The 21,005-nt window shown below is 29.8% G+C and overlaps 1 protein-coding gene across 7 annotated transcripts in view; it reads right to left on the reverse strand.

Moving 5' to 3' along the window:
- LOC143249865 (signal peptide peptidase-like 2B) overlaps nt 1–21,005 on the reverse strand; it is a 69,828-nt gene that overhangs the window by 22,274 nt on the left and 26,549 nt on the right. For 5 of the 7 annotated variants that reach the window (XR_013028014.1, XM_076500429.1, XM_076500428.1 and 2 more), the window contains 4 exons: nt 16,232–16,328; nt 13,954–14,067; nt 5,037–5,200; nt 1,443–1,504 (listed from right to left, as the gene is read on the reverse strand). Coding sequence is in view for 6 of the 7 variants with exons in the window: in XM_076500429.1 (XP_076356544.1) it covers nt 1,443–1,504; nt 5,037–5,200; nt 13,954–14,067; nt 16,232–16,328 (437 nt within the window). In the remaining variant the exon portion in view is untranslated. Of the gene's footprint in view, nt 1–1,442; nt 1,525–5,036; nt 5,201–13,953; nt 14,068–16,231; nt 16,329–21,005 lie in introns of all 7 variants that reach the window. The other 2 variants (XM_076500432.1, XM_076500431.1) reach the window with 1 other exon arrangement.

Here is a 21,005-nt window from a genome sequence, read left to right on the forward strand (position 1 = left end):
TAATACTACATATTCTTCACAACCATAAGTTAAGTAACATTAATACTACATATTTTTCACAACCATAAGTTAAGTAACGTTAATACTACATATTCTTCACAACCATAAGTTAAGTAACATTAATATTACATATTCTTCACAACCATAAGTTAAGTAACATTAATATTACGTATTCTTCACAACCATAAGTTAAGTAATATTAATACTACATATTCTTCACAACTATAAGTTAAGTAACATTAATACTACATATTCTTCACAACCACAAGTTAAGTAACATTAATACTACATATTCTTCACAACCATAAGTTAAGTAACATTAATACTACATATTCTTCACAACCATAAGTTAAGTAACATTAATACTACATATTCTTCACAACCACAAGTTAAGTAACATTAATACTACATATTCTTCACAACCATAAGTTAAGTAACGTTAATACTACATATTTTTCACAACCATAAGTTAAGTAACGTTAATACTACATATTCTTCACAACCATAAGTTAAGTAACATTAATACTACATATTCTTCACAACCACAAGTTAAGTAACATTAATACTACATATTCTTCACAACCATAAGTTAAGTAACGTTAATACTACATATTCTTCACAACCATAAGTTAAGTAACGTTAATACTACATATTCTTCACAACCATAAGTTAAGTAACATTAATATTACATATTCTTCACAATTATAAGTTAAGTAACATTAATATTACATATTCTTCACAATTATAAGTTAAGTAACATTAATACTACATATTCTTCACAATTATAAGTTAAGTAACATTAATACTACATATTCTTCACAACCATAAGTTAAGTAACATTAATACTACATATTCTTCACAACCATAAGTTAAGTAACATTAATACTACATATTCTTCACAACCATAAGTAACATTAATACTACATATTCTTCACAACCATAAGTAACATTAATACTACATATTCTTCACAACCATAAGTAACATTAATAGTACATATTCTTCACAACCATAAGTAACATTAATACTACATATTCTTCAAAACCATAAGTTAAGTAACATTAATAGTACATATTCTTCACAACCATAAAACATGCACAAAATGCAGCCTCAACTCACAGATTGGTACAGTAAAATTAAACATGGTTTACAGACTGGTACATAGCAGAGTAGAATTATACCATTTAGTCTTCCATTATATGACTTGCTATTAAAATATTCATTCTAAAATTTAGTTTTTATTCTCAAATATTTTGCTTTAAAAATATAAAATATCAACTCAACATAAGTACAACAACAGCATCACCCAAGTTATTGTGAAATGTGAAAACAACTAGATACTGTGTCAGTAAAATTACAGTTATATATCCTGATTCTGAGCTTGGTAGAATTCTCTCAACATTTAAATAAATAAATGTATTGTCAACTTAAAGTTAATACAAACCTTTAAGTTGGGAAGTCTCACAGACTTTAACATATTTATGTTGAATGCAGTCCCCAAAATGTCTTGAAGAATCCAAGAATAGCTAAATGAGTTACATACATAGTTTTAAGGAACAAAACACAATACTATATTATAATACATACAAAGTTAAATATTTAGTTTCATTAGTTTGTATCTCTGGTTAATAAGTTACATAACACAATTCATATTATAAAGCTTGCCAATATTACTACCACAAAAGTAGCAAACAAAATGTAAAAACTTGTATTTACTTTGGTTTGAAGTGAGAAGTCATTCTTATCATTGTTATGTGCCATTTTATTTATGAATTAGCATAACGTAAATTTTGTGCATCACCCAAAAGCCTCAGGCTTTAATAAAAAATTCAATTTTTTTGTGTGTGTGACTTTTCTGGATGTTATTTAATCTGTAATATCAATACTGAAACCTACAGTAAAATAACAACCATATTTACTTTTATTCTGGAAAAACAAACTAACTAAATAAATGTTATTGCACTTTTATGCTGAGTCAGATAGTAAAGCTCCACTGTACAAATCTCGAGTTTCATTCAGGACGAACTCAGTAACCACGTTTTATTAATAGTTTCTTTTACTATCACTTTTTTCATATTTCATGCTTTTAAAATTTTTTTTTGATGTTTCAAAGATGCTCTAATTCTGTATACAGCTGGATTCCAATCACTTATGATACCTTCTGAAGAAGTCAATACATTCAAGATGAGCAGAAATAAAATAAAAAGGTATAAGATGTATTACATACTGTTAAAAACTTATACAAGTTTAATTTCAATACTAAATTTACAATATTCCAAAACTAATGTACTTTTGATGAACAATGAACAAAGTCTTGAATTTTAAATAAAGGGCACTCATTTCAAGAAACCAAGATCTTCAGCTACAATAATATAGTGAAAAGAAACTGCCCACAGGTCAGTAGGAACATTAGACATGTAAAAAGAAAAACATTATGTCCTATAGTCAACCATTCATTTTGGAAGTCCCCTACTGTGATAACAATAAGTCTACAAATTTAGAATGCTAAAATCAGGGGTTCAAAGCACATAGCCCAATGTGGTTTTGCTATAAGAAAACACACATACAATCATTTTGGAAACAGAAACTATAGGGTACATGTACAGCTGTGGTATATTCAACATCAGTCCTCAATTGTAGCCTAGCAAGACTTGGAACATGAGAGCCAGTTATACACACTATAAAAAAAGTAAGCATATAAAATAGAGATAAAGAAAGGAAACCATTTAAAACACAAAGTCAACTGGAGATTCTGATAGCATTATTTTTCCACCAAAGAAACACAGGCCAGAAGAATGAAATTTTAGAAGGTATACAGGTCAAGAGTTGTATTGACCAACAGTCAAATACCACAAGCACCTCCCACTAAAGCTTCTTAACAATCCAAAACAAAGTTTGTTAAAAACCCTAAAAACTAACAAGATGGACAACAAACCAAACTTGATATGAACTGCAGATATCCAAAGGTTAAGTACATTACTGTATTTGCATACAAAGGAAATAGAATATTTTTAGAGATATACAATAAACCTAAAATACATTATGTAGAGCAACTCCAAAAGTAATGAAATAAAACAATGTGATGGAGAAGAGCTAAAAGGAAAGTAACCGTAAGTTATTATGCTATAAAACTATTAGCCTGATAAATCAGGACTATAAAACTATTAGCCTGATAAATCAGGAGTTATTCCAACCTGAAGAAAAGAGTGCAGAAAAAATATTAAATTTAAATAAAATACAACAAATTCTTATAAAAATTGTCTGATCAATAATTTGATGTCTTTAAAAATATATATAAAAGAATCAGCAAAGTTGTGGATGGAAGAAAACAAAGTGTGAACAAGGTGTTAACCCTACTGAGATGGGTCTTCTCATGGTCATAAGTCAAAAACAATGAGATTTCGTTTGCAGATTCACATTCAAAATTTCACTGAACTTTTTATAAATGTATGTCAATAACTCTGGTATCAAATTATAGATTATAATTCATATTTTAGTATTATACATTAGTTAAGGTCTTAATTTACAAGTAAACATTAAAATAAAAATCCTAAATATTGATTTTTGTGTGTCATATGGCATGTTGAATGCAGCATTAGTTCAAATTCGATGTTTGTGATGTCCAAATACAAAGTCTATAGTTTCTGACAAATTAGATAATCAAATTAATGACACTGAAGAGTTAGACTATATGATAAAAAACTTGTCTTTTTCTTTTACATCCACTAATAGAAACCCAATGGATATAACCTCCTTGCTATTATCAACTTCAACAGTACATAACTCTTACTATACATACAAAGCCACTCCTTCCCCTGCACTTTCGTACTATCTCTATTAAATAGTGTGTAACCCTGTATTTCAAAGAAATTTTTGTCATCAAAATTGTCTACACTTGACCATGTTTCAGTTATTCCATTATATTATTCCATCAAAATTGTCTACACTTGACCATGTTTCAGTTATTCCATTATATTATTCCATCAAAATTGTCTACACTTGACCATGTTTCAGTTATTCCATTATATTATTCCATCAAAATTGTCTACACTTGACCATGTTTCAGTTATTCCATTATATTATTCCATCAAAATTGTCTACACTTGACCATGTTTCAGTTATTCCATTATATTATTCCATCAAAATTGTCTACACTTGACCATGTTTCAGTTATTCCATTATATTATTCCATCAAAATTGTCTACACTTGACCATGTTTCAGTTATTCCATTATATTATTCCATCAAAATTGTCTACACTTGACCATGTTTCAGTTATTCCATTATATTATTCTATCAAAATTGTCTACACTTGACCATGTTTCAGTTATTCCATTATATTATTCCATCAAAATTGTCTACACTTGACCATGTTTCAGTTATTCCATTATATTATTCCATCAAAATTGTCTACACTTGACCATGTTTCAGTTATTCCATTATATTATTCCATCAAAATTGTCTACACTTGACCATGTTTCAGTTATTCCATTATATTATTCCATCAAAATTGTCTACACTTGACCATGTTTCAGTTATTCCATTATATTATTCTATCAAAACTCTCCATTCCTACCAGTGCTCTATCCAAAGTCATGGGTTTTGCATTTTATATTTCTAACATTAAAATTAAGCCTATCCTGATAACTACTTTATACTCATTTCCTATACTAAACTCTGCCTATTGTTTCTTTATTTAGTTTATCTTGGCCCTCACCACTGTCTAGTCCTAGTTTAAAATTCTCTTACAGCTGAGTTAATAGCTTTAACAAATAAACCAGCTTCTGTATTATTTGTATGTAAACCATCCATTTGAGAAAGCTCCCTTCTTCCAATGAACAGATCCCACAAGTTCAACCAGCCAATATGCTCATTTTTATATACTAATCTAAGCCTAGCATTTATCCCTTGTGACCGACTTATAACTCTACTTTCACCATTAATTCTGGATGGTATTCCTGTCAAAACTATGTTATGACCTTTTCCTTTAAATGCCTTTATCAATTCCTTGTACTTATAAATTAGCTCCTGTGACCTACCTTCATTAGCTGCATCTTTGATAACCCCCTTTATTATACCTCCTGCTCTGTCAGTTATATCCTCCACCTCTGCCCTTAGGTAGCATAATATAATTCTTTTCTCCCTGTTTACTCCATATCTTTTTCTGACCCATTTGTTTTCCTTCCCTCCAATAGTTCCTTCTCTGAAGAAGATAAAGGCTGAATTATTTAGTTCAACAGATTAGACTCATTACAATTAAATACACTACTTTTAACCCTAACAGCACTCTAACTTCTTGAAAGTTGTTTTTGGGTGATGTATTCTTTATGTGTAAATGTTTAAGCTCCTCTTCAACTCCAGGTGCCACTTCCCACTTTATTTATCACTTCTACTATAATTATGATAGCTTCCAACTTCTCCAACCTACAAATCTTCATTACTAACTTTCTTAAAAATACATGCCAGTGTTAATAAAAACCCATTCATTGCACCAAATACATCTAACAAACACTTTATTCCTACACTAGTCTTAGCTAATGTATCTTTACTTATAACCTGGAAATAAACAGTATCCTAACATTTAAGAACCAATTATATTAGATTTTTTTATCACTACTTTGCCTTTGCACTAAAGTAATTATGTTTATCTTTAATTATATATACCTTTATTAAAAGGGACAAGTCTTTACTTTGATGTATGTGTAATGACAATAATATAATGATTTAGTTTGATTTATATCATAACCTACCTGTAAGCTGAATTTGAACTAAGAGATTTAAGTTCAAGTAAATAAATTAATTTTTAAACCTCAAGGATATGACAGTCTTTAGATTGCACTTACTTAATAAAACAATGTTTTACCATATTTTACTAATAATTTGGTTTATAGCTAAGTGTAAAGTACCATTAGCCCTACTAAGCCTAATTCAATGTTTTAGTACATCTTGCACCACTAAACTTCAAATCTTTGACTGCCTTTGTTTATTTACCAATCTTATTAAGTCTAGTTACTTTTTGCTATTTAATTAAAATTAGTGTGTGATAATATTAAATAATTAAGATATCTATAAAAAATTAATTTTTCAATGACTTCACTGCTTTTTCTTGCACCTTCTGTATATCTGTGAAAGTCGATGTTACATTCAAAATTTAAACCTTTACTCTTACTTAAGTTAACGTTATATGTCCTGACTGAAAGTTTTATGTTATGTAAGTTTTAAGACTTTTATTTCAGTCCTTTAAAAACTATTTAAAACTTCAAATGGATTTTCACATGCCAAACAAACAAGCTATAAAAATTGTCCACTTTGTATCTTCCAGAATACAAAAAGCAGTGTGTAAACAGATGCTTACATGACTTAACTCATACATTTCCAAAATTTCTGAATAAATGCAATTGAAACAAGAAACAAGTCTCTTCAACTTCTGACACATGCCATGCTCAACTTTAACAGGTTTGTTTGAACTTTGTAGCCTACATGTAGATGTTATATGAACATATGTATAGTCATTAGAAAGAGCTCATTTTACATTATAATCTAACAACAGCTGATCTGAAATTGGCATACAGCTGTCATAACAGAGTACATGTAACTTACTGTAGAGTTTTTGGCTGCATTACTGACTATAATACTTATGGCTGTTTCTTAACTAAATATATTATAGTTGTAAATAGTGTAAGTTATATTCAGATCGTACTACTATATTATGTATGTTATGTTTTAAAATGGACAACTGAAAGGTTCAAAGTTCTTTAAATATACTTCATCCTTTGCTTTAGCTCCCAAGACTTATGATATTACAGGGTGCATGAATATTAGGTTGAATGGTTAGGTATATCTCTCAAAGATGCCTCTCGTGCCACTGACTTGTGTCATGATGAATAATAAAGGTCAAGAGAGGAAGATAAAAATATTATAAATTAACTATTTGTAAAAAGAACTAAAATTATAAATTTAATAATATTAATTTTAATTATTTCATTGCATTGTACATTGATGATAATAGTTAGGGTTAGCAGTAAGACAGAGAAACTGAAAAATATAAACATTTACCTTAACAATTTTTTTTGACATTCATTTAGGAGATTCTAAAAATGAAACATAAAATCTATAAGATGAAGAAAAGTACTTTTATACTTAATAGGTAAATCACCTTACATCTAACTACCATGCATATACTGTTATTACATGTATCTACATAACTTGCACTGCAGAGAAACCTTCAACTTATCACTTCAAGCACTTAGAAACACCTGGATAGAGAATATGATATAACTGCAAGCAGAAAGAGCTACAAACATTTTTTCAGTCCAAATAATTAAGATCTATATGGTAATGAAAGTTTATGCATCAAAAGATTGAAATAAAAATTAATACTAACCATTCTTTGAATTAACTTTTTTTGCAAACATATGTTACAAATAATTTCAAATTTATTTTTATGTGTAATAAATAATGTCATTCAATGTAAATTTATGAAGTAGTGATTGGTCATGTTTTGGTGGGTTGTTTTCATTGTATGGTTAAACACAAAAACTTTGTAATAGTGATGAAACTGTCCTTTAACACAAACAAAATATTTATAATGAAAACAGCAATATTATAATACAAAAAACTGGTTTCTCAGAGAGTGACCAGAAATTTACTATTTGACAACATTTTTTGGGCATAAGCTTCAATATTTCATCTGTAATGTATTGGGAAGGGATTTAGATTTACAGTACATTGTTTTAGAATGAGCTAATGAATGATTTAGATATACAGTACATTGTTTTTGAATGAGATAATGAATTATTTAGATATACAGTACATTGTTTGTGAATGAGCTAATGAATGATTTAGATATACAGTACATTGTTTTTGAATGAGCTAATGAATGATTTAGATTTATAGTACATTGTTTTAGAATGAGCTAATGAATGATTTAGATATACAGTACATTGTTTTTGAATGAGCTAATGAATGATTTAGATTTATAGTACATTGTTTTTGAATGAGCTTATGAATGATTTAGATATACAGTACATTGTTTCTGAATGAACTAATGAATGATTTAGATATACAGTACATTGTTTTTGAATGAGCTAATGAATGATTTAGATTTACAGTACATTGTTTTTGAATGAGCTAATGAATGATTTAGATATACAGTACATTGCTTTTGAATGGGCTAATGAATTATTTAGATATACAGTACATTGTTTTTGAATGAGCTAATGAATGATTTAGATATACAGTACATTGTTTGTGAATGAGCTAATGAATGATTTAGATATACAGTACATTGTTTTTTAATGAGCTAATGAATGTCACTAAAGTCTAAATGTTATACATTCTTTCTTTAATTATTTTATTTTTAAAAATAAATTGTAAGAAAATCTACTCTGGGTTCATTGAGAAAGAGGTACAATACTTGTTGTTTACAGAAACTGAGATAAAGTTTATCTTAAAATACAAAAGAATAAGTTACATTTTGAGTTTTTGACAGAATGTGAAACACTGATATTAACACCCAAATTCCTGAAATTTATGGTACATGTAATAAGTTAAAACTGTTATACAGTATGAAAAAATAGTGGTTTTTCAGTAATGGACCTTAATATAAAACTTGACTGAATAAACACTTAGAAAAGACTATTTTTTTTCATTCTCCAACTCAATAACTAATTCAATTGTACAATAAAAGAAACTTCAGGAGTCATGGAGAAGATATTACAATATTGAAATGTTTTCTAAAATACAGAAAGATCAGCTCATAATTTAACATTTTTTTTTATCTCATCTATTATAAACCAAATTGATTTGTATAGGTTTTTTACATTAAGTTTTGACACGTTTTAAAACAAATTTGAGAGATATACCTATATATATGATCAGAATACAAGTTTTGATAGCTTCTTAACAGATATTTTAGGTTTGATTTTGACAACTTACTGTCAATATTAACCCTTGTGATGATGAAAAACCCATTTGAAGTAAAAATGTATTTTCAAGACAGCTGGTATGGGTATTACAACATTAATTAAAATAAAGTACAGAACAATGTTACGACCTTCTTAGGTCATCTTCAAGGTTAACAAAGGTTAATCTTTGTTAATCTGAAGATGACTTTAATTAAAATAAAGTTCTAATACCCATACCAACTGTTTTGAGAATACATTCATTTTAACCCTTTTGCAATGAGTCAAGGGTCAAAGACCATGTCATCACATTTGTTCACTTGCATTCAAACTTTTATTGTACTACTATTTTGTGAATTCATAATTGTCAATAACTTTGGAATAAAATTGTAGATTATAATTCAAACTTTAATACTATATATGAGTTACTTTATTAATTTAAAAGCAAACATTAAAAGGCTTTAGTGAGCCATGTGGTATGTTGAATGCAGCACTGTTTAAAGTTAGTTGTTTGTGATATTGATGTCAAAATATAAAGTCTTTAGTTTCATACAAATTTGGAACTCAAATTACCAATACTGAAAAGCTAGAATGTAAAGTAAAAACTTGACGCCCTTCATGTACAAAATTTTAAAAGGCTTAGCAACCTATATCCAGCAACAACTGAGTTCAAAGGTCGTAGTTAGAAAAAATAACTGTTTGCTTTACTTCTTTACTTAAAAAAAAGTTTAATAATTTATTTCTAAATAGTAATAATCTATAAACATATATAATGTATAATAATTGAAATGTGACTGTATATTACAAAATACTAGTCCATTAAAACACAGCCAAGACAGGGAAAACTAAAAGTCAGTCTTACATTACTGGATATGTGACCTGAGTGTACGTAAACCTCCTCAATGCAAGTTATGTAATGTTAACTAAGCATGACTGGAAGGTTAAAATAATAAAAAATAATATGAGATTTAGGCTACTTAGACCAAACATTTATGTTTCTGTGTTTGAATGTGTAGTCATTTTAGCATGAAAAAATATATAATTTATATTTATTTCCTAATTTTTTATGATACTTATAACGCTGCTCAAATAACAGACCCCGTATAGTTAGGGTATAGAAAATAACAAAATATAAGACGTAACTGAAAACAAATGTTTGAAATGTAATTAGGAGGTTTTAGAGATTATGTAAATAATATTTGAAATTTTTGAAATGAATAATAGCTTTTTTTTTAAATGATAAAATGAAATCACCTTGCACTCAGACGAGTAATGAAACAGCCTCAATATTTTCACAAACAAATCTTTAGTAAAATTATTTCATTAAAAATCTGATTTTTTGTGCAGAAATAATTGTAATTTTTACTAAAATTCTACAAAATTTTATGAACATTTTGTATCAAAGGTTATAATGTAACCATTGTATCAAAGGTTATAATGTAACTAGTTAATGTGTACAGGAACTTGTGTATATTATACCAAGCCTGTTGCAGTAGGGTTAGGAAAGTTTCAATGTACCTGACATGGAAATTAATGAAGAAAAAACAAAAGTTAAAAATAAATCAATCATTGAAAAAAGTATTAATATAATTAACTACAAGAACCAATTCCTAAAATTTACTCAGCAGTTGAGAAAATGAGGGAAAATTATCTAAAGTAATTAAAACATTTGTAGAATGGCTTTCACAGGAAAATATTAATAAACCTATTGTTTCAAAAACAGTGAACATCAGAAGATTGTTTTAACTCTTTCAATTTAGGCTTAGCTCCAAAGACTGACCATGTGAACATTTCACTTGCATATTGTTTTGATACTATGACTTTTAATATAATGTGTATTTTCACAAAATGTGGCAAACCTTTTGTAAACATTACAAGTTGTTTGTACACGAAATATCAATTTTATAATAAAGCATTTTTGCTAACAATCTGTCCATGAACATATCAAATCATTTTAACTACTCTAAGAGCAAAATGATTCTAAACTAATATTAAAAATATTCTTTGCCTCAAAAATCTCAAACTTAATTTGCATAATTGCTTAAACTTCCTATGTAAATATAAAACTTTGTACTATAAACAGTGTATTTTATTCTTGCTGGTGGCCTGGTATCCAGAAAAACTGGATAGAAATGGAAGATAAAGAAAACTGAGTCAGATGGATTTGGATATAGATGAGGACAGGGTGAGAACTAATATGATTCCACAGTCAGAGCTAAGTGAGCTGGTATTAATATTACAAATAAAGTAATGCATAGCTTCTACGTGATTCAAGACAAGAGAAATGGCATAGAACTCAACAGTGAAAACAGAAACTAGAGGGAACCTTGTGAGCAACCACCGAATCACAACCAATCATGATAGAGCCCACATTAGTATAAACAGGAATAGAAGAATGATTTGAAAGTTGTTTGGCAGATATAAGATAATTCTAATTGGAGTATCTACCTTACTCAAGTGACTCAAAGAAAGGACAGACCCAATTAAGCCAGCTGTGCCTGGAGATCAAATGGAAGAATGGCACACCATTTAATTGGAAAGAGTACAGCCCTATAAGGAAGGAAGACAATCACATGTGGGATGCTGCAGTAAAAACTGAAGTTATGAAGCATACTGCAAAGAAAGTTACAAGTGGCAGAGGTGAAGAAAAGGTTGATAGGACTTCATGTACAAACTCTGGACTGAAGAAGTGCAGAAAGCCCCTGTGCAGAGCCGAAGCCCAAGAATGTGAACTGGATCCAATATCTTCAAGGCATAACCACAGACCAGAGATCTATTGTCTAGTTTGGATCAACTAAGGGTACAATATATTTTGAGCATAGAACATCAATCCACTCCTCTAGAAGTGGAAGAGAGGACACACAGTATGTTCAGTGCCTTTATACACTTAACATGTAGCTGCTTTATGTTGGAATGAAGGCAAACTCATGGTCAAAGACAAGCCCCAAGAACTATGCCTCAGGGACCATAGAAAGAACAACATCACCAAGATGGGGTTCGCAATTGGGGTAGAAAACCCCATTGGCAGCAGAAATGTATACAAACAGTTTTTGAGAAAGAAAAAGTAAAAACCATTTGCTGTGGTTCACTTAAAAAAATGACTGAGGGCAGTCTGAAACTGCTGCTCAATAAGCATCCCATTTGACGACTAATATGTAGAAGTTGTCAACATAGACCATGTTTCCAACGGTAGGAGGAAGTTGGGCAATAATTGTATTAATCTTTACACTGAAAAGTATGACACTCAAGTCACAGTCCCAAGGGAATTCAAGTTCCTGTGGAAAAGAACATGAAAGCATCGAGCTCACACACACTAGGAATCACTGGTCTATTAAAAAGGTTTGAATAAAGAGGGTAAATGGCCACACAACCCATATGAGTGAAGATCTTGCAAAATGCTATATCTCCACTTAGTATCTTAAGCCTTCTCAAGGTCAAAGAATATGGAAATAAAATGTTTTCACTTGAGAAAGGCTTCTCTGATCAATGTTTCAAGTCAAATTAAGTGGTCCACAGTGGAGCACTGTCATCAGAATCCACTCTGGGTGGACAACAGGAGATCGTTTGAATTGAGGAACCAAACAAGACGAGCATTACCCATCTTCTAAGACCTCGCAGAGACAGCTCGTCAAAGCAATTGGACAATAGTTAGAAATCTTGGGATCCTTCCCAGGTTTAGAAAAAGGGAGGACAATAGCATGGCATTAAGCATCAGGAAAAACATTCTCCTGCGAGATCCAGTTAAAAACAGAACAGCAAGAAAAACAGCAGAGATGGTACAGCATCTCATAACAAATATCATCAAGTCCAACTGGTGTACTGCCAGACCAATGAAAAGCAACCTGGATTTATGCCAGTATAAAGGGGAAATTACAGTCATAGAGATAATTAGTCTTCATCTAAACAGGCAGAGTGATTGCCTGAAACTTGATGACAAAAAAGGTAGTAAATGAAACAGAAGTGCTAGATGCATGAGAAAAGCTTTTGCCAAGAGTATCGGTAATATTCTGGGCATCAGCAACTGACTGGCCATCTGAGAGTAAGATGGAAAAGGGCAGAATTATACTGCCTACTGGCCTTCTGATTCTTGTCCCATATGACTTTGGAAGTTATGGTAGAAGAAATGCTAGTTGTGAAATTAATCCAAGATTCCTTCTGGCTTTGATGACTTACCTGTTGAGCATGGACACAGGCCTGATGAAAAGCAATGCAGTTTGAAAGTGTGGAATACTGCAAAAGGTATCCCAGACCCGATTTTTAGCCTTATGTGCCATTTGACAGGCAGGATTTCACCACAGATAAGGATACTATGAAAAATATGGCAATGTTTTGTGAAAAGACTGAGCAGCCACCTGGACAATACAGTTAGTCATTGCTACCACACAGTCATACTGATGGTATATAGATGGCAGCATAATCACATTCTGCTAGTTGTCCTGGTCCAACTTCTACCGAGGCATGTGGGTCTGGTGGCATCAACCATGGCCAGTATCCCTTAAAATGATAGGAATATTATCACTGCCAATCCTCCAAGAAAAGTATAGCAGGACTCACAAATAAAGAGGGAAGAGAAACCTATCCCCTTATTGTCAATTCCTTTGAATTGACAGATTAGACTGAATGAAACAGTAAGAAAATGAGAAATGAGACTGAAAAAAATCCACTTGAGATAAGTTAAAAAAACCCTGAAGAATGCAGCAAAGGTACCCCCCTAGATTGCTCCAAGATCACTAATATCAAAATATGATATCAGAAGAAAAAGACAGATTTAAATACAATATATCTTATATAATAAAAAATTCTGTAAAACATGTGTTGAAGAATTACTGGCCTTGTTTTAAAGACAAACACAATTATAATGATCTGAAAAAAGGATTGTTAAAAAAATAAAACAATTACAAATTGTGATAGATGAATTAAAACTGAAACACTTTAAAAAAATTAAACTTTGTGTAAGACTAATTGGAAAAGGCCCAAGCAACTACCCCAATTTCAAACAAGTTTTACTTCTTGATAACATCACTTGATAATCATGGAAACCTATATTGCTTACCTTTCATTCCTAATAATTACCCAAAAAACTGCAAGTGCAGCAGCAAACAAAAATACCACCACTTGATACACTTGTAAGGCTCCTTTGAAACACAGAATGTTAACTGGTGGAAGCCTACAACAATAAAATAAAAACAATAGAAATCTTTGCAAAAGATGTCTTAAGATGTGGAAAAGAAATCTGATACTAGTTAAATATGAAACATACTCGAATTACATTGACATTTATAAGATGATGTCTTAACAGAAAGTTAACAAACCAAACGTTTTTTTAATGAAATGATCATTTCATCATACGGTTGTAATTACAGGTGTCAGGGTTAAAATAACATTAACAAAATCATTGTATAAAATGAATGGCTGGTTTAAACAAAATAAAGAAATAACAATGTAACAAGATATAGAGTTTTTGTGCTCATGTTCATTTCAACAGTGGATGTTTTAAACCAAATTTCATGGCTTTATTTAACTTGTTTTATTTAAAGTTCCCTATGCATTTAGTTTTCAAAGGAACAGGAGATTATTTTTAATAATCTCACATAATATGTTGCACTCTTCTTAATACCAATAGAAATCTGTTTGTAAATAATGAAAAAAAAACAGCAAATTTAAAAACTTCTCAAAAAGAAAAAGGTAGTAAAACAAGGAAAAAATATTTATACTTAAAACTATCATTGTGTTACAAACATGACTCTGACAAACCAAATACTTAAAGCACAGACAGATGAATAATTTACAGTATCCACCCTAAGACTGATTATCCAAACATTTCAGAAACTCTTTACAAAACACTAAGAATCTTGCTAAAGGAGGTATATAAAACAGAACTAACATACTTAAATCATCTGTAAAGGATAAGTCATTACTATAGGGTAATGTGTGTGTTTTTTTCTTATAGCAAAGCCACATCAGGCTATCTGCTGATTCCACCAAAAGGAACTGCAGGGTAATAAGAGCACTAATTCTGTGTTCTTCAAAGGAATTTAAACAACAGCAAACTGAAATTTTGTTTAACCATATTAGAACATTTAATAAAGTTCAAATATTATTACCTTTTTGGTTTGAATCAAAACATTGTGAGCAGTAACAGAAATGTTCACACATAAAACATTAATAAAATGTATTATTGTTTAGACAGAGTATTCATGACGAAACTTTGTAGAATATACAGCAACTGCACAACTCCACAAGAGGTAGTTGCCATCCATTTTACAAAGTTTCATCATTAATAAAATGTTTTATTTCTATTTTAAAACCAGCAAGAATTAACATTACTTAATTAACAAAAAGCAATTAAGGCTTCAAACAAATGAATGAATAAATAAAATTTATTTTCTATAACTGAAGGAAAAACCACAGAGACAGGAAAATGACTATGACATTTACAAGCATCGATAAAGACTTGTCAAAGGTCAGCTTCCTAGTTCATTAATTCATCTTTTACAACAAATAATCCAGAATTTACATTAAACAGTAAGAGTTGAACACAGATATTAATAGTTATTTTATAACCATACTATACAGAAAAATAGTTAAAAGAATTAATATTGTCTCTATACAAAAACTTAGTATTAGATCTTTAAAACAATACAACAGTAATGCTCCACAGTTCATCTCTTTGAAATAAATCTATCTCTTCTCTCTTATTGTGTGAAACTTTTGATAAAAGTCATTTATCGTTTGCAAAACAATTGAACTATAGAATTTTTTTTTTTTCATGTGCTAACTAAGACAATATACACTGAAAAATTGTTTGTAGATACAATCACAAAGAGTTCCTGTTGAAATTAAAGAAACCAGAAAGAGAAAGCCCAAAAATCTTAGAATGTAATCAAAATAGAACAAGAAAACTGTGAAGCAGAAGAAATAACAACAAGGTGTTTCTTAACTACATTCATTTTCTTAGATTGTTCCCTGGCTAACAGACTGATCAGAACTTATTCAAGTCACAAGAAAAAGAGTAACAAAACACATTGTTTCTTCTGCAAAGTGAACTGTGTTCTACATGTCATAAATGTTTTCTTACAGTGCCAATCAAGATAAAAATCTCCCGAAGAAAAGATTTGGAAAGATATTTTATGAATACCAAAACATTTCAGTGGATGTTTCAAGGCAGGAGATTTAATGAGAAATAATAACAGATTTTCTTTTTCCAATGTTACTACCAAAATGTGGCAATGTTTAAGAATTAACTCACAATTTTAGGGTTAGGTAGATCTCTCTGTAGAAACTATAAGGTAAGATTAAAAAAAGAATTATAAGGAAACATTTTTTCTCACCTGCATGTTCCTATTGAAAGTCTTTTTACACAAGGTTCGAGACAACTGTACAAAGATATCGTAGATGCAAGAACAAACAAACTGATGATAAAGTAAACTGTAAATAAAAATCATATTTTGTCTACGTCACAGAATATCTTAGCTATGGAAATTGAGATAAGAAGAAAAGTTCTGAATAACATTTGATATCCTAGAAACCTAAATATTAGTGCATGCCATACAAATAGTACAACCAACAGAATATTTCAGTTAACGATATGTTTACTTTTGGGGCGGTTATTCATAATAAGTAGCAAAGATCTAAAAATATTCACATATTTTTATAACTAATTTCTTTACATCCATTATATACTTTTACAGTTAATATACTAAACAAAATTGAACAGTATTTTCTTATAATCAAATATATAAATAGGTTTAAAATAGGTTACACTAAAAAATACAATTGAAAAAAAAAGTTTCAACACATGAATAGACTGAAATTCTCAGTGAGAAATGTTGTAGAAATCATTGGTTTGTTTTCTTCACCTTTATCTTACTTGTTAATTTTACTGTTTGTCTGTTACCAAATTCTACTTTTAACTAATATTATCTATATTTTCATTTACATTTTTATTTAATATTTCTACTTCCATAAACTTTTAGTACCAGTGATAATCTACTTTTAGAATATCAAAACTTGAAACTATGCATTTCTACGTCAATCACAACATTTTTCTATAATAAAAACACTCCCATTTACAATCATAAAATGAGAGATCGATTCATTTTGACATAATTTTCTCTCTCCCCCAAGTTACGATAAAATGATTTACCAATAACATATATAAGAACGATATTAAAGACAGAATCTAGTGAGTGAAAACTGGAAACTAAAAGTATTTAGAACAATGAAGAACAAGAAAACAAACTAATACTGTGTTTTAAATGTATTGAAAAAAAATGATCACATACATATATAAATTGAAATGAGTACAATGATACAATAACTGCACAACCAATAATGTGCTGAAAAACAGGAACCAGCCTTATAACGTCTCAGTGTTTCAGGGCTTTCACATCACCATCTTCAAGAGTGATAATTGAAATTTCATGAAGTCTGGATTTGGCAAGAAATTTAGGCTTCCAAAGGATTCTTCAGAGACTTTGGAGTCCAGACTTGCGGATAAGAACTTAATTTCTCCAGGCATATCATTTTACTGGTACAGAAATCATGATAAAATGTTTATACCATACTTTTCAAAATAAGGTTAACTGGTATGATTTCAAAAATATTGCTGGGAGATGCAGTCTATGAACCAAATTAGTGGTGACTGTTCACTTCGAAAAGAAGTCCAAAAGGTGTTTTCCTTCCCAATGGTAACATTTATGCATCAGTTCCTACTGTTAATTTGGTTCAACTTATGGAAATGTACAAAAATCTTGAACCTCATCTCAATAAGGTCAAATACAAAGAACATGGTTGGCTACTTTGTTGAGACATAAAATTCCTTTGTATATTTGTTGGGTCAACAATCCATTTATACAAAGTTTCCATGTTTTTTTGTATGAATAGGATAGCAAAATGTGAAATTAGCAATTACTAGAGAAGCAGATTCATGATGATATAAGGATTGAAAAACACTGAACATGAAAGTCTGGTTGACACAAAGAAAGTCCTTCTCCCTCCACATAAAACTGGGCTTGATGAAGCAGTTGTAAAGACCTTAGACAAAGATAGTGACTGTTTCTAGTACCTGTGTTGGGAATTACCAACTCTTCCAGAAGCAAAACTTAAAGAAGGGATTTTTAGTCGGGTCTCAGATTAGGAAAACTGATTTTGGATGAACAGTTCAAAAGAAAGAAAATGAGAAAAGTTGAAAAAGAAACTTGGATTGTTTTTAAAGATGTTATTGAGAAATTTGCAGGAAATGAAAGGAAACCAAATTATGAAAATATTATCAATAACATGTTTGATAGATTCAAAGAGATGAGTTGTAACACGAATAACATGCTTGATAGATACAAAGAGCTTGGTTGTAACAAATAACATGCTTGATAGATTCAAAGAGCTTAGTTGTAACAAATAACATGCTTGATAGATTCAAAGAGCTTAGTTGTAACAAATAACATGCTTGATAAATTCAAAGAGCTGAGTTGTTACAGGAATAACATGCTTGATAAATTTAAATGGGATGTAACATGAATAACATGCTTGATAAATTCAAAGAGCTGGGTTGTAACATGAATAACATGCTTGAGAGATTCAAAGAGCTGGGATGTAACATGAATAACATGCTTGAGAGATTCAAAGAGCTGGGATATAACACAAATAACATGCTTGATAGATTCAAAGAGCTGGGATGTAACACAAATAACACGCTTGATAGATTCAAAGAGCTGGGTTGTAACACGAATAACATGCTTGATAAATTCAAAGAGATTGGGTTGTAACACGAAAAACATGCTTGATAGATTCAAAGAGCAGAGTTGTAACACAAATAACAAGCTTGATAAATTCAAAGAGCTGTGTTGTAACAGATCTTGAAAGTTCATTTCTTAAAGTTACATACTGACCACTTCACTGAAATTCTCAGTGCCATCAGTGAAGAACAAGGGGAAAGATTTCATCAAGATATCAGGGGAATGAAGAGGAGATATCAGGGAAGGTGGAACATCAGCATAATAGCTGATTACTGACAGTCATTGAACTGAGATGTTCTAGACAGAACACATAAAAAGAAAACCACAACACTTAGTTTTGAGACTAAAAAGTATTGATTTCACAAAAGAAATCAGGATACATAAGGATACATGTTTGTTTAAGATCAATGTTCTTCCCTTTTCTTCAGTTTGTTTGTACTTTTGTTCACAAACAATAAAAATATTCATTAACGTAAATCAAATGATAATTTGCAAAGTAAGAAAAATTTTCTTCTTCCCAATTTGTAAAATTATTTTTGAAATCTGAATTACGGAAACAAAACAAAAACCTGTGCTTTTAATTATCACAATATTTAAATGGTACTGGATGTGTTATCTAAATGACATTTTATCAAATTGTAAAATGAAAATAGAAATAAAATTATCTTTCTTTTATGAAATATAATAAAGTTGTTCAGTGTGATAACAGAAGTATTCTTCCAAACCATATTCTACGGTCACTGTCATTAAAACTTAGGACAATGTGGACAGACAGACTAAAGTGAAAGGCTACTTGGCATAAATTCACATCACAACTACATCAGTTAGAAACTTGCTTCTTGTTAAAATTACGTTTTGTCACTCTTTTAGTAAGATGCAAGTGAAATAATTACAAGCTATTTTAACTGAATAATGCAAGGAGAATGTTATAATAAAAATAATATATTCTCAACAATACCATTTTTCTGGTATATTTGTATTCTTTTGATTCATGTTATTATGCTTTAACTACAGGTTGCTACACAATTCTGATTCCAAAAAATCTTATGAGCCAGAATTCAAGTTTGATCCAGTGCAAATCAAGAGGGAATATCTCTACATTACCCCAAGAAAATAAGTAACCAGATTTGAATTTTGTACAAGTTGTGCATGCATTATTTTAACACATACACAATGCTAATTTATGCAATTTAATAATTACATGGGTCTACCAAGTAACATTTTATCAACAAAGATAATGTATTTGTTTTTTTCTCGGGCCTACTAAGTAACATTTATTAATAAAGATAACACTATGTAACAATATTTTTACTTTTTCTTGTTCCTGGACAGAAAGTGCTATTTCCCAATTGCTTATGACTAAAATAAATCGAAAAGACCTATATTTTTCTTCAAACTTTGCTTTTGTGATCTGGGAGTGTATAAGGAAAACATTATGGGAGACTATATTTGGGGGCTGATATATGAAAGTAATTTACATTACAGTTGCAAATCTTAAAAAACTACTCACTTCTAAACATTTTTGTATAACTTTAGTATAAATACATGTAAATCTTGATTCATATGTTGTTTTATTCTGACCTTATGTAAATGAAAATGTGCAAATTTGACAGTTTTTACATATAAAATAGGTTAATTTCTAAATTCCATTATCGAGGTCACAAAAGCAAATTTTAAAGGTAATAATGGCCATTTCCTGTACTTTTACGACATAAGCAATTAAGAAATAACACGTACTATCCAGAAACAAAATTTGTGTTATATACTGTAATGTACTTGTTTCTGCTCGGGCCATTAAGTAACATTTATTAACACGGATAATGTATTTGGCTTTGTTAGGGCCATTAAGTAATATTTATTAATAATAATAATGTATATGATTTGTTAGGGCCATTAAGTAACATTTATTAACAAGGATAATGTATTTGCTTTGTTAGGGCCATTAAGTAACATTTATTAACAAGGATAATGTATTTGCTTTGTTAGGGCCATTAAGTAACATTTATTAACAAGGATAATGTATTTGCTTTGTTAGGGCCGTTAAGTAACATTTATTAATAATAATAATGTATTTGAGTTGTTAGGGCCATTAAGTAATATTTATTAATAATAATAATGTATTTGCTTTGTTAGGGCCATCAAGTAACATTTATTAATAATAATAATGTATTTGATTTGTTAGGGCCATTAAGTAATATTTATTAATAATAATAATGTATTTGCTTTGTTAGGGCCATTAAGTAACATTTATTAATAATAATAATGTATTTGCTTTGTAAGGGCCATTAAGTAACATTTATTAATAATAATAATGTATTTGATTTGTTAAGACCATTAAGTAACATTTATTAATAATAATAATGTATTTGAT

The sequence above is a fragment of the Tachypleus tridentatus genome, chromosome 4 (genome assembly GCF_004210375.1).
Source record: "Tachypleus tridentatus isolate NWPU-2018 chromosome 4, ASM421037v1, whole genome shotgun sequence".
Classification (NCBI taxonomy): Eukaryota; Metazoa; Arthropoda; class Merostomata; order Xiphosura; family Limulidae; genus Tachypleus; species Tachypleus tridentatus.